At 41.2% G+C, this 27,991-nt stretch overlaps 1 protein-coding gene across 1 annotated transcript in view; it reads right to left on the bottom strand.

Annotated features, from left to right (window-relative positions):
* The window catches only part of syde2 (synapse defective 1, Rho GTPase, homolog 2 (C. elegans)), a 48,918-nt gene that overhangs the window by 8,166 nt on the left and 12,761 nt on the right, over nucleotides 1–27,991 (bottom strand). The window contains exons 4-5 of the mRNA XM_037698012.1: nucleotides 14,944–16,055; nucleotides 6,136–6,262 (exon numbers count right to left, since the gene is read on the bottom strand). Of these exons, the coding sequence (XP_037553940.1) occupies nucleotides 6,136–6,262; nucleotides 14,944–16,055 (1,239 nt within the window). The remainder of the gene's footprint in view (nucleotides 1–6,135; nucleotides 6,263–14,943; nucleotides 16,056–27,991) is intronic.

The following is a 27,991-nucleotide window of genomic DNA, read 5'->3' as shown; positions in this document are numbered from 1 at the left end:
TGGGTTTATATTTTTGAATTGGTAAATAAAGAATTCTGTGATTTACTTGTCTAAGTGTCATACTGATAAAATATCTCTACATAACAAAACCACCACTGGCTTGTTGTGATCTTTCAGGTTTGAACGCAGACATGGTGGAAATCCTGCGTGAGCTCAACCACCATCAAGTCAAGCTCCACCTTTCAAAAAAATATAAATTGCAGTTATGTAAACATGCTCAAACACTGCTCCCTTTCTAGTTCAGAGCGGAGGTGGAAAAGTACGCTTTGGATGCATGAATTTGGAAAGTAGAGATGGTGTTTTCTCAGGTTGAACAGGAACATTTAGAGCCACGGTTCTGTCCAAACTGCATTTGCTGTGGGGAAAAACTTGCTTATTTTAGCAACAATTCAACAACAAAAGTTTTTCTCTAGGTAAGAAAAAAAAATTGGAAAAATGTCGCACTCCATTTAACAGTTCCAGTTGTTTTGTGTTGCATAAGTCACAGGACACGGAACGACAGCTACCTGCAGAAATTCCCTAAGCAGCGACACCAATCCTCTGACGTAACCGATTCTGATTACAGAGCTGTAAATAAAAGCTCACTTTGTCCCTCTCATCCTTCTAGTGTTTTTCCTCTTCACTTCTTGCCTTCTATTTACAGCAACACGGTTCACTCTAAATCCACTGACATCTCCTTAGGCACACCTTAACACGCTAACTTCATAATCCCAGATTTGCTTTTCAAAGGAGATGGAGGCTGTGAACTCCATTTCTGAGCTGTGGGTCATTCATTCATCAGTAAAAGCAGCGTAAATGTTTGAATAAGAAGTTCAGGTCATGATAGCTTCAACATCCTATCTTTTATTTTGAAAAGTTGGTAGGGATAAGAACTTTTGCACATTGGATTGGAGATCCAGTGGGTCAAGCCAATTGACACATTTTAATGCAACTTGCAGAAAGTACAGTAGTTTGACGACTTCAAGATTACATCTAAAGCCAACTGACCTTAAAACACATATAAACAACTATAACTTAGTTCATTTTACATACTGTATATTGACCTAAAAATGTTAAGAGTAACCCCTAACACATATACTGAGTGCTACCAGACCAAGAACCTTGTTTAAAATGTAGCTATTACTATTTCAAGTAAATTCTATCCGTCTACAATTTATTCATTTTTGGAGTCAGCCTCATTCAAGGTGGCCACCACAGCCGTTTGACAATGATCAGTGAGACAAACAACCATTCATGCTCACACCTAGAGACAAATTAGCATTATCAATTAAAATAACATTCATGCTTTTTGTCTGTGGGAAGAAACCGGAAAAAAAAACAACATGTGACAAATAAAATAGGATAGAATACTTGAATGGAATAGAATTTAAAATCTTACTTCTAACCTACAAAGTTCTCAACAATTTAGCTCCATCTTATACTACAGATCTTATGGTTCCATATTTTCCTAACAGAGCACGTCACTCTCAGACTGCAGGCTTACTTGCGGTTCCTAGAGTTTCCAAAAGCAGAATGGGCGGCAGAGCTTTCAGTTATCAGGCTCCTCTCTTGAGGAAACAACTTCCAGTTTCTGTCCATGAGGCTGACACATTGTCCAGTTTTAAGACTGGGTTTAAGACTTTCCTTTTTAAAAAATCCTATAGTTGGGGTCGGCTTGGGTTTCCTGAGCTATCCCTTAGTTATGCTGCTATAGGCTTAGACTGCTGGAGGACAAACTGGCCACATTTCTTCACTCTGCTACTGTCTTTACTTACTCTGCTCAACCTGTTTTGTATTTGTAAATTAATTTTTTCTATCCTAACGTGTTTTTTTTTTGTCTTTCACGTTCACCTGGACCTACATCTGGACCTGCCATTCTGTGTTCGTTTGTCTCTCCTTCCTGTCTTCTCAAACCCAGCAGGTCAAAGCAGATGGCCACTTGTCCTGAGCCTGGTTTTGCTGAAGGTTTATTTCTTTTAAAAAGGAGTTTTTCCTTCCACTGTTGCCATTGTGCTTGCTCAGGATGGGAGACTGCAATGAAGTGAAGATTCAACGAGCCTGCTGGCTTCCTTGGATAGAGAACTTTACTAATTGGCTTTTATGTATGTGAATGCTCCTGTAAAGTGTCCCGAGACATCTTTGTTGTGAGTTGGCGCTATATAAATAACATGAATTGAACTGACTAGGAAGAACATGCAAAGTCCACACAGGAAGGCCCCCTGCTGGGAGGGGAACCTGTGAATTTGTTGCTGTGAGGTGACAGTGCTGCCCACTGCTCCATCATGCTAACCAGCTCTGTTTGTGTTCATTGCAGCTAATTACTAACAGGTACCTGACATTAGGAAACACAAAGTTGGCTATAACTGAGTCAGTGTGACAGATATTGAGTTAAACTTTGACGTGGAAGTAGCTGAGAATGCACATATTGTTGTTTTTAAGTCTTAACCAACATAATTACAACTCTGTCTTTCCTCAAGCCAACATAAGTTCCTGGACTTGTGTATTCCGTCTTTAACACAAAACACCTGCGTGTCAGACTCTTCGACCTTCCTAAAGCTGTGAGGCAGACACAACAACAGCAGGACGGTTTCACGTTAGCGCTGCCCAACGAACCTAAACAACCGGTCTCCCATATTTATAAAAAAAAAAAAAAAACTTTGGTCACATCCTGTTTCTTCAGGGACAAAAACCGTTTGTGGACGTGCGTGTGCGCAGGTACATGACTGAGGTGAAGAGAATACAGCCATTCAAGTAAATCATTAGCCTGCCGTGAGTCAGTGCTTGTTTACTTTTCGACCCTGTGGGTGCCTGACACACACACACACACACACACACACACACACACACACACACACACATTAAGTGAGACACTTTTGCACACAAGGTCAAGCTCATGGGTGAACAGGTGTGCCCACCCTGCAGGTGCTTTGCCATCACTCACAGCCAAGCTGACAACAAACACCCACCGAATGTGTTTTCTCGCACATTTAAACAGTTGGGAGTTTTGGCACATGTTCTGCGCTACAGATACACTCCAGAGCTCCGCCCACACGTCTTGTCCCACAGTCAGACGTAGCCCAGTAATAGACAAAAGGAAGCCTTTGAATTACCTCTCCAGAAACATGCACTGGAGGTATAGTTTGACAGCAGCTGAAGGATTTTCTAACCAATTTAAACTTTGTCAGCGTTCCAAAATGTGCCACCAAACACTACAAGACACACAATGCACTGGGGCACAGCTTTACCTTTGACCTCTTGTTCAAACAAAGCGGAGGGTCACTCCTCTTGTCCACGCTGCAGTCATCGCCTCGCCAGGAGAACAAACAGGGGTTTGTTCTCCCTCCTGCCCCCCCTTCCCCGCTGCTCTGCACACCCCCCCCCCCCCACAGCAGTTGGGGTGGAAGGTGGACGGGTGGGGGGAGCAGAGGTGTGTGTTCTTAACTCGTCCAGTTGCACAGTGGTTTGATTTGGACTTTTCTCCAGGTGGGAAATCAGCGAAGTCCTGATCTGAATCGGTTGGCTCCCTCGGGTGGATCCATCCCGACCAGCTTCACGTTTGTTCACGGCCGTTTAACGTACGAGGGGCCTGCTGCTCTTTGTAAAGTGGTCGCCTCCTTCACTGGTCGGCCCAGGGTTCAGCTAATCCCCCATGCGTGAGCAGAATACCATCTGTGTTTGTTCGGCAACAAAGGGGGCACTTGTTAATGACTTTCCATGTCTTCACTGGAGTACTGAAGAGTGGGTAGTTGGGTGGCTGGGGGGTTAAACAGGGAAATGGACTGTGGAAGAGATGAGTCAGCCAGAACTCAGATCCATAAGTGTGCTGAGTGCTCGATCAGCAGACCTCACATCCCACTGGTTTTACCCCGAGGGCTCCTCATCCCTGAGTGAGGGCGCAAATCTGAACTGATTCTGAAACGCCTTTTCATGGCGCGCTGAGAAGGTGATAATACTTTTGTTTGTAATTGTTCATTTGTCTGAATCCTTAACATCTACATTAAATCTGATTCAAGATGGCTGCTACGATCAGCTAATGCTCAGAAACACAACAATGACTATAACTCAGTCAATTTGACAGATTTTGAGCTCAAATTCGACGTGGTCGCAGCTGAGACTGATCCCCAACACATTTTCTGAGCTATAAAATCTTGCACAAGATGTTTATTTACAATTTTGACATAAACTAGTTATAATTAACTAGGTTTGTCTGTTCACAAAAAAAATCTCATGAACCATTTGGGTGAGGTTCAATAAATCGTTCAGGAAGTGTTTACTGAATGAGGCGCTATTCGTGATTAACTTTTACGGCTAAACCAAGTCAAGATGGAAACCACAGCCAACTGACTTTAGAAAACATAAAGACGGCTAAAATTCAGTTACTTTTAGATATAAGGTGAAAATTTGTTGTGGCTGTAGCTGAGAGTTCCTCCCAACATGTGCTCCAAATATTTCTCTTTCTACAAGGTTTTTAGGGGATGCCGTTTGTAAAGTTACACTTTTTTTAACTTTACACTTTCGTAACTGGGTTTGTCTTTTATTTTGATAGTCCAATTCTGCTTTCCAGCGAGGATACTGCATATTAACTAAATGTTTAGCTCGGACCTAAATATTTAGCTTGCACGTTAAATATTTAGTCCTAGTTAAATATTTAGTTAGCAAATTAAATATTTAGTTTAGGAATTAAATGTTTAGCTTAAAAAAATAATGTTTAGTTTGGAAATTAAAAATTTAGCTTGGACAACACATACTTAGTTTGGAAATTAAATGTTTAGTTTTGAAAATAAATATTTAGCTTGGAAATTAAATATTTAATTGACACCTAAAAATCTAGTTTACTAACTAAATATTTAACATGCAAGTTAAGTATTTAGTTTGCAAACTAAATATTTAGCTTGGAAATTAAATATTTAGTTTGGAACTACGTATGACATTTATAAATTACAAACATGGTGAAAATGACTTTGAAAAAAAAAAATTTTTTCTTATTAAAGGCTAAATAAACCAAAATATTGCCGTAAACTTTTGACAGTGTAACTTTACAAACGGCACCCTATACTTTTTAGCATAAAATAGAACTATGTGTTTAAATGTAAATATTGCACTCAAGTAGATAAAGACCATCCATGTTATTGATATTATGAACACCCTGTTGACACACATCAACACAAAGGGTAAAAAAATTACAAAAAGAGCGACCATTGATCCCACCCCGTTGAAGATGTTGCTGTTTGGTTTTATTTTTCCACAGCTCATGTTGATAAAAACCTTTTGTGGCAAAAACTATGATATGAAAGCCAGAATTGTGATTTGAAACAATGTAAGTCTGAGCAGAGAGCATGTTTTGCAAGCTTTGGGTTGAACTCTGACCCCTGGGATAATCCCTTTCACTGCCTCCGCTTTTAAATTAGCTGTGTGACACGCCACTTCTCTTAGCTCATTGCATGCTGTTCACTTATTAGCCTCTAGTCTGGCTGCGCTCCCTGAAAAATAACTTACTTTACTTAAATACTTACTTATAGGTTTCAGGAATAAACCAACGGTTAAAGCTCGGCTGCATCAAACCTCCACCTCTGTTGCGCTCTCCCTTTCTGGCCTGTCTGCAACAGCAACTTGCTTGGTGGAGCAGATTGAGGCAGCGAGCAAAAACCAACAATCCTCAGTGGTGCCGTGTCTTTTTTCCCAACCCGTTCAACTGTTAACTGTGTTTTTTGCCTGGCCGTGCAAACGCAGGCGGATCAAAGCAGTCATGATATTACGACGCCTAAAGGGGGCCTCTTTCCAAAACCAACAGCAGCCCCTACAGTGTCCAGGGGTTTCCATGGTCTTCCTCCTTTTGTTTGATTTAAAAAAAAACTTGTGACCCAAGTAATTTTCTACAACTCTACACTTATCTGTTGCACTATAAAAGGTTGACTGTTAAATAAAGAAAAACACCAAAATACAAACCCGATAGAGAAAGAATAGCCTGAATTTGCAGCATGAGGTGTCGGTGGGTAAAACCTAATATCCTAACGACCCAATCTAAGACAGGATTGTCCTTGGCAGAGACTGAAAGGATACCAGCACGCTCTGGAAAAGTCACACACTTAAATAATTGATTCTTTCAATTTACTTGAGTGCAGGCGTCATGTTCTGTGCTCCAGGTGATCAGGTTACCTGTGATGACATTGATGTCGGGGTACATGCTCTCACACAGCTCCACAGCGTGACTGTCCCTCTCGAACGCTTCACGCAGCTCCTTCTTCACCGCAGCAGAGCCACACAGACGGTAGAGACCGACCACCTAAAGTCACACACACACACACAGATAAATAAGTGAGCAAATGGGAGACAAATATTTTTTCAAACTCTTCAATAAAATGCTGAAAAAGAAGCCAAAGAACTTTCACAGATGTCAAATTTAATTTGTAAAAACAACTGAGAATAGATACATAAAAAAAAATAACTTTTAAGACTGGAAACCGGAAGGTCTAAATAAGAGTTTCTTGTTGCCGTAAAGCTTAAAAAAATCTGAGTTACAAATGAACTTTCAGACATTTTACACCAACTGTACACTTGTTTCACAACAGACCCTGACAATAAGTATTTATATCTTACCTTTAAGCTACTGACACTCTGTGAAGATTCACTTTATACTCATTCTGGTATTGAAAATAAAAAAGTGCCAACTGTGACCTGTCCAGTCAAGAGACTGAATATGGAAATTAGTCATTGGTCCAAATCTGACACAGTATGCCACTTTGGAGTATACAGTACTCACTCACTACTTCGCAGTTCATTTATCGCAGAGTGGCTCTACCGCTGTTTTTCAAAATAAGATTGGACATGACACAACTGGCTGATTGATGGATGAGCCGCACGATCGGCATGGACTTTTTATTTCAAATCAATTATTTTTAAATTATTTAGCACCTGTGTGCAGCCCACACTGCAGGATAAGCTTCCTGCTGCAGCTGATCAGCTGTTCTCTGTGCAGAGCGGATACGTGGGCGTGGCCAAGAACGCTTGTAGGTGACTGAGAGCAGCAGAGGCAGAGAGAGGGAAATCACGACATGATGTGCTCTTTTAGAGCGTTTAGTTTAGGGACATTGTTTAGAATATTGCAAGAGTGTGAGAAGGATTTAAAACACCTTTATACTATTCTACTTACTACTTGTACTACTATCCCTAATTTGCGGGTTTTCACTTATCACGAGGCTTCAGGGTACGAATCAGGTCTCTCTTGTAAATGAGTTCTCGAGGCTCAGTGGGATTTACCTGTCTAAATAAAGGTTGAATGAATGAATGAATCCCCCACGATAAACGAGGGACTACCGTTTTGCTTTTGATTATGGTTCCTGATAAATTAAAATAAGCTATATTAGAAAAAATTAAAAGAAAAGTAGTATTTGTATGTGAACGATGAATGCTTTGCAACTCAACACAAAACAAATATATCAAAATCTATTGAGGTTAAGCAACAGAGCTCAGTTTTCCACTGAAAACGTGCCACACAGTGAGTAAACCAAGACGCTACTCCGAGTTACACAGTAACGTCTTTTTAAAATGTGTTAGCATTAACTTACGCTGGGGCCCCCTGAGCAGAACCAGTCTGTTTAAACTGAACCAAGGCAGAAGAAGTTAGGAACAAGAGCCGTCTTTAATGAAAAGTGACCCAAAAAAATCTATATTTTTTAGAGGTTAGATAAAAGTGTCATGTTTTGTTGATGGAGTGGATGAACAGGGATATCCTCGAAAGACCCAAGTGACAACTGAGTGTTAAAAAAGAAAGCAATAAAGCATTTTTGTTTCTTTACCTAAGCCTCCTGAGTGACCTGAAGGAACTCGAGACATCTGATAGCTGAAACTTGGCACCGCTGCTCTGCTTGTTATGTTGGGATTAGGCCTGGCTGCAGACATACCATAATTTCTCCTACATGTGTCTGTCTGGTATGTGGCGTAGCGCACCGACTTGTGTGGTTGCCTTGGTAACGTGTTAAGTCAGTGGGCTGTGAATGGTGGGTCAGGTCCGGTTCCACATAAACACATTTGCACACACATACGCACACAAACGCACGCACACACACACTGCCGGCCTTTCCGGCTCCAGAGCAGGAGCTCTGCAGCGTGTCTCGTCCCACCCGAGCGCCTGTTTGTGGGCAACGTTTTCCGCACCTCACACGAGATGGAGAGAGGAGGGCAGATTAGGGATTTGGCTTTGTGTGCGCAAGTAAACAAAAGTCACTGGACACAATGAACAACAAGTCCATTCAGGAAAAAAAACACACACTCTCTCTCTTTGAGGGGGAGCTGAGTGCAGGCAGGAAACAGCTGTTAGCAAAAAGAGGGCTTGCACTCATGCACTATGGCTGCCGGGCAACACAACAGGCAGCACCAGCCAGGATCTATTTGTGGAAGAAAGCCGGCACAATGACCTCCAAACAAAACGAGCTGGGCAGAAAAGTGGATGTCAGGGATGTGATGTAGTTTCCTGGTCTGGGATCAGCTGGGAGACTTCAAAGGAACGAGGGAAGTGCAAAAGAAATAAAGACGGATGTGCATTTGGCTGTGTTAACGCTACTGAGTGTTCGACCAAGTCTGGAAATAAATAAGTTCCCATTTTGATTGGAAAGTGAAAAGAATAGTCAGTAACAAAAACGTGTATGCAAATATTGTGAGTCAAGAAAGTGTGGGGTCTTAAGAAGGTCTATAGATATCATATACTGTTTATAACTTCAGCAAAAACAAAGGCTATGAGTAAAAATAATAATAACATTATGATGGCTTATTAAGATAAGATAAGATAAGATAGAACTTTATTGATCCTGCAGGAAACGGTTGTGCCAAAGTTTCAGTACAAAGGAACATACACAAGGAATCACACAAGATATAATAAATAACAAGAGAATACTAAAAGAAAACAAAAAACAATATAAAAATACCAACAATTAAGTTTTAAACAGGTCAGGGGCAGCCAGAAACATTACAGTGTTTATTGTTGTACAGGATTAATTTTATTGTCCTATATGTAGAAAGGGGGAGGAGTTGAAAAGTTTGATAGGGAGGAAGGACTTCCTGTGATGTTCTGTGGAGCACCTCGGTGGTCTCAGTCTACGACTGAAGGTGCTGAGGTAAGAGTCCAGGGTGTCATGCAGGGGGTGCGACGTGTTGTTCAGGATCTGGAGCAGTTTCCACAGCATCCTCTGCTCAGACACCTCAGTCAGAGACTGCAGTATTAGGCTCTTTGATAAATTGTCCATTATTTGTGTTTCTAAAAGTAGGGCAGCACGGTGGCTCAGTTGGTACCTTCTCTCAGTGAGAAGGTTGCCGGTGCAAATCCCAACCTGGGACCTTTCTGGGTGGAGTTTGCATGTTCTCTCCGTGCATGCGTGGGTTTTCTCTGGGTACTCCAGTTTCCTCCCACAGACCAAAAACATGCATGTTAGGCTGATTGGTAACTCTAAATTGTCCTTAGGTGTGAGTGAGAGAGTGAATGGTTGTTTGTCTCGTTTGTCTCTATGTGTCCCTGTGATTGACTGGAGACCCATTCTGGGTGTCCCCTGCCTCTCGAACGGTGAGAGCTGGACATGGGCACCAGTGACATCCGTGACCGGAAAAGGAATAAGCAGGTAAACTGGATGGATGGATGGATGGATGGATGGATGGATGGATGGATGGATGGATGGATGGATGGATGGATGGATGGACGGATGGACGGATGGACGGATGGACGGATGGATGGATGGATGGATGGATGGATGGATGGATGATTAATAGCAGCAGTTCGGGTCACAAATCCCGGCAGCTTTTGTTTGTGGGCCAAAAGCTAAAAAGTTTGGAAACAGCTGATGGAAAATATTCTTGTGAACAAAGTGGACTTAAGTGTTGCTGCAGTGATTGATGTTCCAGTTGCAGCAACGGTCAACTTTTCTACAAGGCAATTGTGTTTTCACTAAACTTCATCTCGAGCATCATGATTCAAGGCTTTTCAATTAGTGAAGAAAGAAGATATCTATATATCTATATATCTATATATATGTCTATAAATATATATAGATATATATATATATTTATATATATATATATATATTTTTTTTTTATCGGAACCCCTCCCAAATTCTACACTATTGGCAAAGTTTAAGGTTTGAAATAAAATTTAAAAAAAATCACAAGCAACTAGGCTGGATATGATGATCGATGAAAGGATCAGTGTGACGAGAGCTTCCTGAGAACTAACGATGAGTCAGTGAATGCTAAAGGAGAGACTGACACCAGAACAGAGCTGCTGTCAGGCTGTATCGCTATTGCTCATCCATCCATCCATTATCTTTACCCGCTTATTCCATTTTGGGTCACGGGGGTCGCTGGTGCCCATGTCCAGCAATCACTGTGCGAGGGGCGGGGTACACCCTGGACGGGTCGCAAGTCCATCACAGGGACACATAGAGACAAACAACCATTCACTCTCTCACTCACACCTAGGGACAATTTAGAGTTACCAATCAGCCTAACATGCATGTTTTTGGTCTGTGGGAGGAAACCGGAGTACCCGGAGAAAACCCACGCATGCACGGAGAGACCATGCAAACTCCACCCAGAAGGCCCCTGGACCGGGGTTTGAACCAAAGACCTGCTCGCTGAGAGGCAGCAGCTCTACCAGTTGCGCCACCGTGCTGCCTGCTATTGCTCATATCAAAGTTTATTACTGTACTGAATTATTAAAGTTTGTTCCTAATAAGATAAGATAGAACTTTATTGATCCTGCAGGAAGCTGTTCATATAATACATAATGCAAAACTGCAAAATCATCATTTCTTATAATAGTACTTTAAAGCTACTTTATACTGAACTTCTGGGAGGCTGGGTCAAGTGTCTTATAGTGATTTTTACCCTAAAAATAAGTCTCAAGTTGATCAACAAAGGAAAACACTAACTCATATCATTTTGCGTCAAAACCACCACTCCATCTTCTAAACATAAAGGTATTGTACAACTTAAAGGATGTTTTAAATGTGTCCCATAATCTAAGTTCACCTGTTTCAGTCATGTATGTCATGTACAGTATGTAGGTGATCGGGATAGCTTCCTTTGTAAAATATCTCTTTAAAAAGGTTTTGAGTGCTCACATTCATACAAGTCTTTGACTCAGATATCATCTGTAGTCTTTTCAAAACACCCACCCTCATCCAAGATCTTAAAAGCTTAAAAAAAGCCCTGAAGACATGCAATTCACTGAGACTTTGAGAGCGAGAAAGCCTGCATAAAAGATGCACACAAGCATTCAGAAATTCACAAAGCTGCATGTCTAACTGTGAAGGCTTTGATGGCACAGCCTTCAAAAATCCTCGGGAATGTGGCGTCGACCCCATCCTCACCTCTGACCGCCTGCAACGTGGGGAAGCTCTTTAACTTGATCTGAGACAGATAACGGAATATGCTCTGCATCTCTAATGAGGAAAGAAAGTCAGAAAGATTAGAAGAAACGCTGAGAGGGACAAAGGACGTCACACCGGGTGAGCCACAGGCAGGCGAGACAAAATAATAAAAACAGAAGCGAAGGCGGACTAAGTCAACAAAATGACAAAAAGATGGAATAACACATTTGGACAGTTTTAGCTCAGTGGTAATTAAAGCCAGACAGGTAAAGATTAGCAATAAGAGAAATGTGAGCCTGAAATTACAGGCAATATGCCAAACATTCCTCCAGTTCTGCAGCAAAGTCCTTTAAATGTCTGCATGGGTGATTACAAATACTCATGTTTAACAGTGACGCAGTTCATTTCATTGTCAAACGAAGAACCTCCTGTTCCCACAATACAAACAAGCACCAACATTTCAGTCAGAGCTTCAGGGACCTTTCATATGAGAACATTAATTTGTTTTTCTTTTTACGTGTGAAAACACGAGAGTAAAAAAAAAAACAGCTTTATGTCCACACAGAAGCAGCATTTTACAAGCCCCAAACTGTATTCTTTGAAAACAAGTTCCAGAGTGAAAAACATATTGAACTGCCCCTTTTACCCTCATTATGTGTAGACAATTAAAACACAACAATTAGAAAATGATGACCTCATAGCCTCCCGTTTAAATCTAACCTCCAATCCGAGGTCGACCTCATCTGTCATGTTGCAGCCGGCGTACGAGCTTTATCCACATTCTGAACACTAAGGCTGCGCAATGTATCGATTCATTATCATCGCACTACCAGTGAGTGCAGTATCAACAAGAACTGCTTGAATTGTAATAAATCAAAGGCCAGTGTATTTCAAGTAGCAAGCAATCAGGTTTTGCATGCTAATAAAATATTTGGTCAACCTAACAGACACTCATTGAGTTTGATGCTCACCCCTCAGTTAGATAATGGTGCTACAGAAGAAAGTGAGGCTGTTGACATCACACTGTTAATAATAATAATAATAATAATAATAATAATAATAATAATAATAATAATAATAATAATAATAATGTATTATGTATTGCCATCATTGTATGTTCCCATACAATGGTGAAATTGGATCTCTGCATTTAACCCATCCACCACTAGGTGGAGCAGTGGGCAACTATTGAAAGAGGGGAACATTTTGGGGATAGGGTGTGCTGCTCAGAGACAACACGAGATGTGCAATGACTGGGGATCGAACGTGGGACTTTTGGGTCCTAAGTCGTCTGCCCTGCCTCTACACCATCTCAGACCCCTAAAACAATAACATCGCACATTTTTCTTATATCATGCTGACCTGCTACATGTCTTGTTTTCCATTTGTGGTGTACATCACCATACACAGGCCTCTCATACATACTACAGCATTTTGGCTCATTTTCTGGTTTTCATGTGGATGAAAACATTTCTAGAAACAGTTTAAGAGGACAAATTTAGAAGCAACAAATAATAATATGTAAGAAAGAATTTAAAATAAAATGTTACAAGTGATGGAATGAAGCACGTTTAGGTTTTGAACTTTTGAACTGAGTAAAACGTAAGTTAAGGGCAGTACACTGGGGCACAACACATAGGCCTTTTTTCATTATAATTAGAGTGTGGATTGTTTTTAAAGAAAATAATAAAACGTCTAATTGTCTTTGAGAGTTAGATTGGACAAAACATATCACTTTGATGGCAAGTTATAAACAGAGAAATGACAAAAAAACACATTTTAGGCATTGTTTCCGCCCTTTCTAGTAAATTCTCTAATCCGTATGAAACATAAACAAATCTCAGTTAGGGTTGCTGTCATTATTTCAGGTATTTCTCTTCAGTCTGATTTGACTGACAGGCTCTTTGCAGAGGCCTTAGGCACCTACAGTTTATAGCACTTCCCCTTTAATATCTCCACCCAAAAACAGTGCTCAGACACTTTTACAGCTGCTGCCTCAGTTCTCATTAGGATAAATGCTGCAGCCTCTCACTCCTCTGTCAATACTGAGCTGCTGGGCTTTAAAAGAAAGAGACAGAATAGGAGATGATCACATGATCCAGGAGAACATTCCACTCACTACATCGGTTTCTTAACTCTTGAGTCTTTCTCCTCCCTGAATAAGAAAGCCAATCGCCCCGGGAAGGCAGAAACTCTATTATGATGTGCGTAATATCTCCATTCTTTCAGCATCATTACTGGCTGCAGGGCGGGCGCTTGTCTCACTGCACACAGCGCTAAAAGGATGCTGTGAATGTGGGATTATTTCTTTAGCTATTCTTACATGGTCATGCAAAAAGCCCATTATTGTATCCTTCCAGCCTGCTTTTCAAATGAAATCCAACCTGTTGCCGTTTGAGGTGCACAATTTGTCATATGGAAACAAGATGTGAAAGGGATCGAAGTGACTGGGATTATGAGATTATACATATTTGTATAGAAGTGACTATACTACTTACATGTCACCCAGATTTGAAGCCAGGAAGTATTTTTAAATTGATGGTTATAGAAATATGTAGTCCTCTGGAACTTGTGAATTTTAAGATGATGATCTAACGTGATTGATTACAGCTTCTTTGTTGCTGAATAGCCAAGTGGTACGCTGATGTCCCCCCTCGCTGAAGGATTTGAATAGTGAATGTTTGTTTGTACAGTAGTTTTTGAGATGAGTGCTTTTCTGGATAGGACTTGGACAGGGAATACAAGTAAACGTTAATGTTTTTGGTGCAAGTGTGTAAGAGTTACACAGTGTATAAGAACAGAGGTAGTTTTTTTTCCTTGTTCAAGGTGGCGTAGAGTGACAAATCTTGGCAACTGGAAGGAGCAAGTGTATCCACCACCAGGAAAAATGGTGGAGCCAGGGGGTCAGCTAATGATGGCCTTGGCCACCATAAATAAATTTTTTAGCCACCATAATCATTTCAGGAAACTATACTTTTCAGCAAAATAATAAAAGTAGAAAGCATAGTTTCCTCTAATGATAGGGGAGGTTGGTGTGTGTGTGTATATATATATATATATATATATATATATGAACCTTTTTTATGCCTAGATGCAGTGACACACTGAAAAATACACTGAAATGGAAGTTGGTATCTTACTTGTTTTTTAAGTTATCACACTTTCATGGATATCAACATTCATGGATGGATGGATGGCCTGATGGACAGACAGACGGAGGGTATTCTAATCTTTGTATTTGCTCTACAGTGGGGGACAACAATCCCCATATGACATCACATCATTGTTGTCATTGCATTCAGCCTCTCTAGAACCAAAGGTGTCCATATTTAAACAAAGGGGTGATCCTGAAGGGAGAGCCTTGAAAGATGATTGAATGAACGTGTGCTTCACTGACGCCCTACAGTATATACTAATGGAATATTTGTTTAGTTTTTTCCACAGGGACCAAAAGTGCATTAAATAGAAGTGAATCCAGCTGCTGAATATTTTGTTTTTAAGTCAAGGGACTAAAATTCAAAAGTGCAAACCATTTTTTAAATACAATTTTTACAACTAATCACTTAATTACTCATAAAAACTGATAAACCAAAAACTGATTAGCACTCACCTGGCAGCCTCTCTTCTCGATCTCATTGATGCACTTGCTGATGATCAGCGGCACAATCAGTCCGGTATTCTCCCTCTCCACCACTCGCCACACCTCCACACCAAACACCTGCAGCTCTCGGTCTCTGTTTGGCCCGCCGTCCAACGAGTTCTGCCAGTGCTCCATCAAGTTCAGTTTAACATAGATCAGTCCCCGTGGCTCCAGTTTCACAGCAAGCTGGTGGGTGCGCGTCACCCTGAAGAGCGTGGGCAGCACCACCGTGCCGTGGCAGCAAACACGGTTGCGTTTTGGCGTGGGCTCCCAACTGAACACCACCAGCTTCAGATGCTGGGCGTTCTCCAGCTCGATGTTGAATGTGTGATCCATATCTAGGAAGGAGGTTCGGCAGGTGAGGAGAGCCGTGCGTGCTTTGTTAACAGAGTCAACCTGGATTGCGCAGTAGACATCTCGAGAGTCAACACGTGGAGGTTTGAGGTCCTCTGCACCATAAAAATGGAGACTCATCAATCCAGATATGTACTGGCTGCACTTGGGCTGCTCTGTGAAACTGTAGTGACGGAACGCGTCAATGTCCAGCTCTGTGCCGTTGAGTCTTGAGGTCCCACCTCCCTCAGTTTCTTTTCCTTTCCCACCCTTTCCCTTTGCAGAGCTGTGTTTTCCAGATTTAGCCACCAGTTCTGGTGAGTCACCATCACTCAGGTAGCCACCCTTAATAGCAGACTTTGAGCTGCAGTTGCTTTTCTTCTTACTGAAGCTGTGCTGTGTAGACACACTGCTGTCCAGGTGGTAGCGCGAGATCACATTCCGACCCGACTGAACACCCCCGGATGAGACTAATCGAGGAGGACCTGAAGTCTGGGTGACAACTTCAGACCCACTCCTATTGGCCCGAGGAGAATGGGCCCTCGGCTCTAACTGACTGCTCCCACTGCTGCTCGTCGTGTTGCTTTGGGTCCCTTTCACACTGAGTTTTCGGCTAATCTTCATGGAGATCTTCCTGACAGTACGTGGAGACTTGATCTTGTCTGGGAAGGACCAGTTGATAGAGCTGCACTTCTTGGTTGGGTTGGGGCTTGAGGGCGGAGAAAAGCCAATCGGCAGGTCAAGAGCATCTAGAAAATAAGCATGGCAAGAGAAAACTTTAATTAAACACAATTTGAATTCTGATTTATGATACATTGGGAAATATTCAAACACTTTCTTGTCACATTGTTAGGCAGAAATTAATGTTTAGAAAATATAAGGGTATGAACAAATGGGTACCACCTTTTTTTAGTCATTTTGTTCACTAATTGCATTAAACAAGCCACCTTTCACCTGTGAATACAAGTACCGTATTTTCAGCTGTATACGTTGCAGCGCCCTACAAGTTGCATCAGTCCAAATATGTCTAATAAAGTGGGAAAAAAAAAGAAAATGTTGCTTTGCTGTATAAGTCGCATCTATTATGCGTCACCACTGACAACCCGTAAATGTGAGCCGGTGTTGTGCCAAAAATCGATGGGCTGCCAAAAAGCGGCCACGGGAGCATGCATGGGAGGACTTTAACAAGCACTTAACAATATTAACACTTAATACCAATTATTTGTTTACTCTAAATTATAGTAAAGGTGTGTCTCAGTCTCTTTTGCTTAATAAATGCACTTTGACGGTCAAATCAGCTGCATTTCAAAACCAGATTTGCAGAAGTGGGCACGCGCAGAGGGACGAGCCTCTGTGTATTTCTACGAAATTTAACAAGATAACCACCTAAAAACAAACATTTGTTAGCTTGACTTTATAGTAAAGGTGTGTCTCGGTCTACCTTTTGCTTAATAAATGCACTTTGACAGTCAAATCAGCTGCATTTTGCCAGGGCAGCATAGCAAAATGAAGCTGATTCAGTTGCTCCAGGCAGTCGATGGTTGCAGTCTTTGGCAAGCCGTTTGTGTCATTAATAGTCACTTTTACCTATTACATGATATAACGGCATGCCATACTACTGAAGTGCCATCTAGCGGCTGAAAATGGTAATGTTCATTTTTTTTCACTCGAATGAATGAAAACGATCATATCTCAGCCAAAAATTGGTTTATAAATATGGGGAAAAAAATTCATAAATACGTCACTTTGCCCTATAAGTCACAGGGCATACAAATTATGCAAAAAACCATGACTTATACAGTGAAAAATACTATAGCTGCTTAAATATCCAGAAAACAAAGGCAAAAAAAGAGACTAAAACCCAAAAGAGTATGCAATAATCACAATTTACAACCTCTCAGAAAAGTAGTACACCTTCATGCCACACCACCAAATGATTAAGTTTACATGCAACCCAGTAATCCAGGGGCAAATGCAACCTGTGGGCAATGGTTCCTGTAAACACTTCAGATCTGTATAAGGGCATTACAGCTCCTCTATTTAAACAGACCATCTTTGAGGCAATTTACAATTTACGTTCTTTGAGTCCTTGTTTATTAAAGCACCATGTTCAAACATTAATTATTAAACAGAAATCATTTTAGCTGCAGTTCCAGTAAAGGCACAAAGGAGAAACTGTCCAGACATCAAACCCTATAGTTACTCAGTCATTATTGCAGTTAAAAACCATCCATCTGGTGTAAACCTTGTAGGCAGGTCATGCTTAACTAGATGCCTTCATAAGCTTGAAACTTTAGGTTAATTTCATGAAGAAGTAACACCCAACATTTAGACCCAAGGACTGAAAGTGTGGATTTCATCATTAAGCTCTGCAACAATGAAGTTCTCAACAGATTTTCCCAAATGCATTTTGCATTGCAAATTTATTTATTTATTTATTTATTGCTTGTTTTAGGAAAATGTAAACACTAAAAGAAAATAGGAAGTTGAAAAATGGACAATGGCTATTTTTTGTTTAGTGCTGCCCCATTACCTGGTAGATCTTGGTACGTTTTCAATTATGTATTTTTCCTTGAAGCAAAGCTATAAAACTAACAAAATCACTAAAACTACCAAGAGTACTGCAGCTTACACATTAGATTGCTTGAAGTATTTCTGCAATTGCCATCAAGTGGAACCAACACAGACAAAGCTGGCTGTTCAAATCCAAAGAATTAAGACTGATGAGTTATTCTTTTTTTTTTGTGCAGAGTTCTGGTGATCTAGTTCTGGTAATCTAGGATTTGTACATCAACTGCAAATGTGCTGCAAATGTGCTGCAAATGTGACACTGTCTATTGTTGTTGCTGTTGTCCATTGTTGTCATCATTCTTTGTTGAAATCAGGTCTCTCTTGTAAATGAGTCCTCAGGGCTCAATGGGATTTACCTGTCTAAATAAAGGTTGAATGAATGAAAAAAAAAAAAAAAAACGTATTAAAAATCTTTAAAAATACAATGAAAATGTGTGATTACATCGGAGAGAAAAAACACAGAAAAATATTAAGTAAAAAAGCAACCTGACCCTGCCAACATCACCAGCTTTATTTTCAGAGGAGACCTGCTGGGCTTTTCTGGGTTGAGGGCCTGGAAAGTGAAAAGACTGAGGTGCAACAGGCTCAAGGGAGGGGGGTATGATGGGGAGCAGCAGTGGGGCAGGGAGTAACCCAGCAGATGAGGGACAAAGGCGTCCCTTGTCCAGGCACTCAGAGGTCTGGACGGTCGACTGGAAGGCTGGCAAGCCGGCTGGTAAACGTACAAATGGACACGGCTGTTCTCTCACATTCCTCATCAAACCCCTTTAGCTGGGTTGAGTGGGCTTCCCTGTCATGGCTTCCTGCCAGTAAAAGACACAGAGGAGCTCTAAGAAGGCAGGATTTGGGTAGAGATCCCTGAAGGTAAAAATTCACCAAACAACATCTGGGGAGGGGTTGGGTACACAGAGGTCTGGTCAAGGCTGAAACAAGGATTGTGGGAGTGAGAGTCCTAAAAATAGACACATAAAACACCAAACTCTTTTTAGCCTCTTCAGCATACCAAAATGATGTTTTAGCTTAGTTTTTAGTTTTTTGTATAGCATTTACTGAATTGAGGCAATGCTCACCAACACTCCTAGTAGCTCTGCCTCAGATAGTTAATGACTACTGCATTGTTAATGATTGTGGCTCCACACACACACGAAAGCTGGGTCTTTTGTAGCCTTTGGCCTTGTGGCAGCAGCCATCAGAGTAATGTGACACCTCACGAGTTGAGGTTCAGGAGCAATGGTTTGACACTCAACCCTCCAGGGCAATGTTCAAGGGTCAAAAGGGCAAAAGGTCTGCATTCCACTGGGCGACACCTGAGCCTGGCATCTGTATCCAACCCCCAACACTTTACCATGCACATGCAGTCCCTGTCTTACTGTAACACAAAGAGAGCGTGCATGGAAACATGCACTTGTAAGGAGAAACACGCACAGTCACCCCTGACCCTGTCATCACCTCAGGCACCCGGCCTCTGACAACTCTTAACAAAAGCCAGGAATTTATGATGCTGGTTATTTGTGGTGCTGACACAGTGCAGGTGCAGGATGAGGACGTGCACGTGACACACAAACTGATCCTCATAAAATGTTTGTCTCTATGATCCTCTATCGTGCAACAAATTGGCCTTGTAGCTATCACTAAACTGTAAATAATAGTCACATAATCTGAGCTGTTGATTCATTCTGCAGATATTAGGTGCCTGGTCTGCAAGAATGTGACTGTGTGTATGTGTGTGACTGTGTGTGTGTGTTTGTGTGAGAGAGAAATTAAGTTTGTGCAAACTCTGATAAGCCTTGGACGGAGAGAATAATCTGCTGTTCCTGATTGTCCCCATAAAAACCACTTGTGTTCGCTGTCTATGTTCCTATGAGGGTGTTCAATGTGTTCAGGGTCAAAAGAAAAAGCCAGGGTGTGCTGACAAACAAGGAGAGTGCAAATAAAGTCTGAATAGCATGCTTGTCCTGTAGTTTTTTGGGGGAGGTTTTACTCTCCAACTTAGTGACTGGGACACAGCTTAGAGCTGCTACCGCACCTCTTGGCTCTAAATATTTCATTGCTGGAAAGCCCTTCAGGGGCTGCGGGAGTCTGGACGTTTCATTACAATAGTTACAAAACCAATGCTAATACATCCAAGCATGCAGCCCTTCTTGTTAGCACGCCATGGCACCCTGCCAAAGCGCTCCTCTAACAGCTTAGCTCGCCTACTACTGCAGGAATTTCGGCTACACTTCAACTAAACTGTCTGAGTGGCTGCTAATTGTAGTCAGCCTGGGCTGGCTGTACTGCTGCATACCAAGCAGCTATGTGATAATAACCCATTTCAATTTATTTTGGCGACTCCCCTTTGCAGGGGTCGCCACAGCAAAGAAACTTGCATGAAGGATTTGGCAATTGTTTAATGCTGGGTGCATTTCCTCACGCAATCTGGGCTTCCACTTGCAACCTCACAATTACTTTTTGCAACCAAATAACAAAATTAAAGCAGATATTTATTTGATGTGAATAACATTCCCAGGCAAAGAAAGATTACTGAACAGTCAACGCCAATCATTTTGTCAGATAGTGTTTCCCACACAGATAACAAGTAAAGGATTTGCTTAACACATGACTGATCAATCAAAACATTTTATTAAAAAAATATTTCTATGAGTCACAGTGAAACAAAAATCAACAAAACACTTGAACCAATCAGACACTTTGCTAGAATTAGTTTTCTCGTGGCCAGCTGGACACAAATTTTAGGCAATGCTTACAATGCGTTGGAGTGATCTACTGTATGTATAGGTCGGGGGAGAGAAAATGTCTGTTTAAAATATATTTATTACTATTCTTTGGTAATGCAAGTTCCTTGTGGATTGAAAGGTGCTTGTAGCCAAATAAAAAGCTGGACGAATTATCCAGCTGCAAAACGTTAGAGCTTCAGCACTTTTCTTTATCCCCTATAGCTTAAAAAAAACACTGAATATACCTCACTAAAGTTACTGAATAATCTACAGCAGTCCAACAAATTCAATTAGAGACAGTTATTGTGTATAAAATGTCTTGAATGTACATTGATTAAATCTTAAGCCATCAAAATAAAGACTAGTACACATTTCTACATCTTAAAGTGACTCTTGCACAGTATTGTTGCTTTGAGATGTTGACTTCCTCCGGAACAAAGCGAGCAACGATACGACAAGATTAGGTTTCAGTTCTGAACGTCATAGTCTGTGTTGTTTTCAGTTGTTCAGTTAGTTTATCTTTTAGTTTCATATCTTCTTGTGGTTCATGTTTTATTCTTCTGTCCCTTGTGTTTTGGTTCAGCTTCCTGCGTTTCTTTGCCAGTTCTCATTTTTACCCTCAGTTGTTCTCCAGTCGGTTACTCCTTACACCCGTTACCAATTAGTAATGACACAGGTGCTGCCACTTTCCACTCAGCCACTGTCCGTCCCAATCCAACAGTGGTTCATTGTCTTTGCTACAGCCAGATGTCTCGGCACCCCTCTTGTTTTGTTTACTTATTTAATAAATCAGTTATTTCACTCAAGCTCTTTCTGTCCACCTGCTTCTGGGTCCAGTTTCTTCACAACTGTGATACTGAACTCTGAAGTTTGAAGCCACTGTCACGATATGAACCAAGGCCAATTCTAAACAGCTACTGCCCGTGTGACCGAAAAAAAAAAAAAACCCTGAAATAGTTCTGATCCTCTTTTGAGTGTTGGCCAAGTCAGATTCCTCAGATGGACTCTAAAGAGAACAAGAGACTGGGGGCACTCTTCTGAGTTCACCACCCCCAAAGTCCATCAATCATTATCATCCATACAAACAAATCATTCAGATGGACAAAAAGTCAGTCAATAGGCAGAACACATGGAGTCTGTAGTGTATCCGGTGAGGCAAAGGGAAGCAGCCAACCAGACAGTCATCTACATCTCCACTGCTTCATTAATTCAGCAGACGCTCTTACTCGTGTGCAAAAAAATGAGAGGTCTGTCAGACAGTTGGTACTCCAGATCAAGATGGGTCTTTGAGGTCATTTTCACATGCAATCAAAAACAGAAGGAAGGCAGGATCGGATGAAAAAATCAAAATGTAATACTGGGGATGCACTCTGTTTCTAAGCCCAAAGCCGTTACTGTTAAAGTGGTGTTAAAATATTTAAAAACCAAGTGAGGCAAAAACCGTTGCTCAAAATATGACCCACCGCAACAGGAACAAGCTTATGTGTTTTTTTTGCTACATTAGAATTATACTTTGAATTTATAGTAATCTCTAATTTTATATAAAAAAAGATATACGCTCATTAAATTTGTATTAGAATGAAATATTCCACTCTCAACTTAAAACAGAAAAACACCAAAACATCAGCTTGTGATAGAAGTTTTGAAAGTTCCCCATTAAGGGTTAAAAACAGCCAGAGAGCACAAGTCAGTGTGTGTTTTGTGTTGGTCTCAAGCCCGAGTAAATGGTGAGGGCTGTGTCAGGAGGGGCATCCGGCATAAAAAAAAAAGAGGCAAAACAAACATGACAGTCCGTCTAAACACCATCATGGGTTTAAAGGTGTATTCCTATGGTCTATAGATTAAAAAAAAAAAAAAAACGACTTTAATAGGTGTCCACCAATTTAGAGTAAATGTAAGGCTTTGGGGTAGAAAAAAAAAAGTGGAATTTTATGTGATAAATGCGTTGGTGCCGGATGATGAGTCTGCTGTATTAAAGCAAGCAGTTCTGTCTGTGGATGCTGTAAGGATATAACGCTCATCCTCAATGGGTATGCCAGAAGACAACTTTTCCTTGGTATGTTCCAGAACTGGTAGAAAAGAGTGGAAGGCTAAACAAGAACTGGTTTTACGTTTGGTTGGAACGGCTTCAGACAGAAGACCCTACGGCCCTACCTTTTTAAAAAACAGAGGCTTCCTTACAACCTAATAAAAGCTGTCAGGGAGGAGAGACGCACTTCAGTGGGCCTCTGTGTAATGCACCCTGTACAACGAACATTTGAATGAATCAGAAGTGAATTATTCTTTAACCTCACTGAAATAAGCATCAGGTTATTCAAGTGTTGGGTGTTTTAATCACAAAGAAGCTACAGATCCCCCCATGGGTCTAAAAGAAGCTTAAAAGGTCATTCAAAAAAAAAAAAAAAAAAAAAAAAAAAAAAAAAAAAAAAAAAAAAAAAGGTCATTGAAAGTAAAGTTCTGGGTCAAAATGTTGGTACATTTTGGTGGAAAAAAATGAAAATGAATGACATCTGTATATGATGTGGCATGTGTTATTAAAAATATTAATAAAAGGCTTTTATCGTTTTTAAAGGAATGGACAATTTTTGGGAAACATTTGATTTTTGCTTTGAATGTCCCTAAAATCTGTTCCGTAAGGTTCAACATGCAGCCAGTTTCCAGAAAACTGGAACCTGAAAGAGAGAGACGGTTCTTTCCAAAGGGGAAAAAAGCAACTATTAACATACGGTTATAAATGTTATTAACACAAGAACATCAAAATATAACAAAACTGTTACGTGAATGAAAAAGAAATCTTTCACACCCACAGCCGCTACGTACCAACTTAAAGTGAACTCTAGCAGAAACTTTGTACATTAAGAGGCAAAACACAATGGTTAAAGCAATACATAAAGCATGTTGTGTGCAGGTGAGTGAAAAGAGCAACACAAGGTTGTTTATTTGACAGATTAGCCAAAAATATAAAAGAAAAACCTCACAAATGATGTTTAAAAGAGGTTCTGTGGCTCCACACAAACCTCATATGAGCCTGTAATCAAGGGAAGGGAGCCTGAGGTGTATTGACAGCCTTTTTCCCATTGCACATACCCCCCACTCCCATCTCTCCCTAGTTAAAAGAGGACGAGTGTTGTTCTGCAGTCAATACAAACTCTGTTAGCAGCTACCCACAGTAACCTCGGAAGGTAGAGGCAGTTTATAACTGAGACTGAAGGCACACACTGGAGCAAAGTGAGCCACAGTTCCTGCTGTATCCACAAAATACAAGCAACCTGCAATGAGCGCTGATGATGCAAATCGGCGCTTGTTGCTCTTCTTTTTTTTGCAGTGAAGTGTGAAATGGCGTCACCAAACCCACCAGCACCAATTGCAAAGTCAACATACAGCAGGCTGTTCCGGAGCGGGAGTGGTGGTGGGGGGAAACAAAGAATAACAACACAAATGCTCCCAGCATCGAGTTAAACTGCACTTTCATAAACCAGCTACAGACGGCTCACAGAAAACTGAAGGTTACAGAACATAAAGTAGACTCAGCTTCTTACTGGCAGCAAGCGGAAGGAAATAAGACAAAATGTCATAAAAACATAAAATATATCCACTACAATATATTTAATTATGGATGGATGGATATTATATTACCGGTACATTGTGTTATATTTAATTGGTATTAAATTTAATTCAAAATCTTACTTCTAACCTACAAAGCTCTCAACAACCTAGCTCCATCTTGTATTTGAGATCTTATTGTTCCATATTTTCCTAACAGAGCACTTCGCTCTCAGACTGCAGGCTTGCTTGCAGTTCAGAGTTTCCAAAAGCAGAATGTGAGGAAGAGCTTTCAGTTATCAGGCTCCTCTCTTGTGGAACCAACTTCCAGTTTCTGTCCGTAAGGCTGACACATTGTCCAGTTTTAAGACTGGGGTTACGACTTTCCTTTTTTATAAATCAAATAGTTAAGATTGGCTTGTTATGCTGCCATAGGCCTAAAGGCTCCAGTATACTGCCGCGTACGTCCGTTCACGCGTACGTTCACTTGTACTGTACGCAGAGGGTTCAGACATGATACTCCAGCGTACACTCCAAGCAGCTGCAGAGCAGCTTCACAGACAAGGGGCGTTTACCTTCGGGACAAATTGAGGTCACCGATTGGTCATTTGCTGACATGCCTACTGGATTGATTGACAGGTCAGAAAAAAGAAAAAAAAGCGAGCGCTGGCAGCCTCAGCCGCAGCGGTGTTCTGTGTTTATATGTTGTTAATAAAAAGATCTAAAAAAAATAAAATAAACAGAGAGCGTTGGCTCTACAGCCCACACATCAGACCAGCCCACCAGGAAATCTCCAGACCCTCCTGCAGCAACGCTGGACCTGAGTTTAATTCGCTTGTGACAAATTCCTCAATTTCTCACCATTTCAGTCATCGCATCAACGGAGAAGGATGTGATCACTTGCCTCTTGGCAAAAAACAAAAGAAAAGGCCAGATCAGGGATGAAGAAGGGGAATTTAATACATTGGTGTCGCATACAAAACAGTCCGTCGCTGGGCAGTTTATTGTGCGACACCGCGTACACGTATGCGTTCATAAAAATTTGAGCTTTGCACGGACATGCCCTGGGGGGTACGCTCGTACCTCTGCGTACGTACGTGCGTACCTCTGCGTATGGATGTACGCGGCAGTATACTGGGGGCTTAAGTCAATAAGTATTGACTACTGGGGGACAAATTGATCTTATTTCCTTTAAATGAATTGTTAAAATTTAATAGTTTTCATTTGATACTATTTCTGTCTTAGCCTATGATTCTCGACCTGCCATTCTGTATCTGTTCCTCTCAAACCCAGCTGGTTGAAGCAGATGGCCACTTGTCCTGAGCCTGGTTCTGCAAAAGGTTTCTTCCTCGTGAGGGAGGTTGTCCTTGCCACTGTTGCCTTCATGCTTGCTCAAGATGAGAGTTCTGCAATGAAGTTAAATTCAAACCAATCGCAATGAAGTTAAATTCAAACCAATCTGCTCTTCAGATAAATAACACAATTGAGCAAATTTTCTCAACGAGAAGACCGGGAGAAGGAGAGCCCTCCTGCCCCAACGGGACACTCGCAGCTGGATACACTATGGATTCCTGGGGGCAGTGGAAGATTGTGTGTTTACATTGTCAGTCGAGGATGTTGAAGATGCATTCATAATTGGATTTATGGTAACAGGATTTCTGCTTTTTGGATTTGGTGATTACCTGGCATATCAACCAATTTGGAAAAATGTCGGCAGCTGTTCTGGCCATTGTGAAGTTGCCTGGCCTGTGTGAGGGAATGTGTTGTGCTGCGAACACTCAGACTCAAATGCTTTGTGAGCTGAGCCATAAGTTGGACGCAATTCTTGCTGAGAATCACAGGCTACTCGCAGCACCTGAATCTCGCTGGTGGGAAGGAATTGACCTTGGAGAAGTTACAAGCTCGGCTCGGCGAAACTGACCACAAATTTGGCTGTTTTGAGTCGCCATTGGGATGTACCAGTGAGACTGTAAAGGTAAACAGAAATTAACCGGAGGTGGCCTGACCCAAAACTGTTATCTGAATCCGGTTCCCCATTGTTGGCCTTGGAAGGCTGCATAGCTCAAATATAAATGCTTTTGCTCAGTGCCCTGAGATGACTTCTGCTATGACTTGGCGCTATAAAAATAAACTGAATTGAATTTGCAGCACGGTGGCGCAACTGGTAGAGCTACTGCCTCTCAGCGAGCAGGTCCCTGGTTCAAATCCCGGTCCGGGGGCATTTCTGGTTGGAGTTTGCATGTTCTCTCCATGCATGCGTGGGTTTTCTCTTGGCACTCCGATTTTCTCCCACAGACCAAAAACATGTATGTTAGACTGATTGGTGATGGACTTGCGACCCGTCCAGGATGTACCCCGCCCCTTGCACAGTGGTTGCTGGACATGGGCACCGGCAACCCCCGTGACCCAAAATGGAAGAAGCGGGTAAAAGATAATGGATGGATGAATTTAAATTGAACTTGATTAAGAATAAATTAACCTACATTTATTTATTTATACTCTTATTATGCAACATAAAAGGTGCAATACCTGCTTCAAAGGACTGTCTTCATATGGTGCGGCTAGAATTAGTATGAAATACCCTTTTTAACTAGCTCTCTGCTGCATGCTGTGCCACATGAGTAGCATATTTTCTGAGCTGCCATGCTGAGACTTTGGGACTGGTTTAATCCTAATCCCATACTGAACATCTCCCAAGTTTATCTGAGTCACATGTGAGGTCAGGGAGGCTCGAAAGTTTGAAACCAGACAGTGAGGATAAGAGTTTATTAGCCGCCAACAAAAAGGCATCATCAGGATTAAATCAACAGACTTGAATGCTGAATGTTCATTGATACATCGTGTGATGGTTTAAAAACAAATCTGCAGTTTCAAGAAGTTTAATGTCTCGGTTACTGTGGTTTTAAATCTCAGAGGATGGATCCTTTGTGGGAGAAAGTAATTACAGAATTCATTTCAAGTCTTCTTGTGTGCTGTAAAACTGTTGTTGTGAACATAATAACTCAAGTATTAGGCAAACTATTCAGGTTGGCTTTATGTTCATACAACTGAAATGGCTGTTGCGTGCCACAGAAAAGTGTTGTAATTATAGGCTCAGTTCAAGATGTGCCAAATGGTTCAAACTACCATGTTGCCACATCACAGAGAACAAAAAGTCGGAAGTTGGAAATAGAAAAAAAAAGCCAGGCTTACTGAGAGACAGGGAACTGTGTGCTGGCTGTCATCATTCTGTCGTCGCTATCAGACCCACAAGTAAATGGGAAGTGCAGAAAGTGAAGAGAATACTGCGCGTCTTTCCTACGAGTTCTTCTGAGATCTAGAGGTTATAAATCTGTCTCTCCCAATAACAGCTAATTTACAAAAAACACACTTCTCTCAGTGATCTTAGTCTGGAGTAAATTGTTTTTTGTTTTGTTTTTTCTTCTCGGGAATGTCAGTTCTGAATTCATCCTGTGCCACATCTCATGAGGAACACTGACATGAGAAGATATGATTAGACAGACATGACTCCCGTGTGCTCTAATTTAAAAGAACTGAATAAGAAAAAAAAGAGTGTTTTAGCTTATCTGAGAACATTAAGAAGTTGATTGACACCCTCTTATTGGACTCCGTTAATACATTTTTCTTGTCTTGAATTTAAGCTCCCATTAGGAAGCCCTTAAGGGTTTTATTTAAACTGTATAATTAAATGTGTTGGGTTTGTGTCAGAAGTGCAAAAAAAAAAGTCTGTTGATTGGAAACATCATCAGCACTGGCTATAATCAGCGCTCAAGGTATGTACAACCACAAAAATGTGCTAAGAGTGAAGACGGAAATAACAAGCGGTAGCCCCCAAGGAGTTCAATACATAGATG

The sequence above is a fragment of the Nematolebias whitei genome, chromosome 3, assembly GCF_014905685.2.
Source record: "Nematolebias whitei isolate Nwh7 chromosome 3, NemWhi1, whole genome shotgun sequence".
Classification (NCBI taxonomy): domain Eukaryota; kingdom Metazoa; phylum Chordata; class Actinopteri; order Cyprinodontiformes; family Rivulidae; genus Nematolebias; species Nematolebias whitei.
The sequence above is the reverse complement of the archived record's forward strand: the minus strand, read 5'-3'. Positions and strand labels throughout refer to the sequence as shown.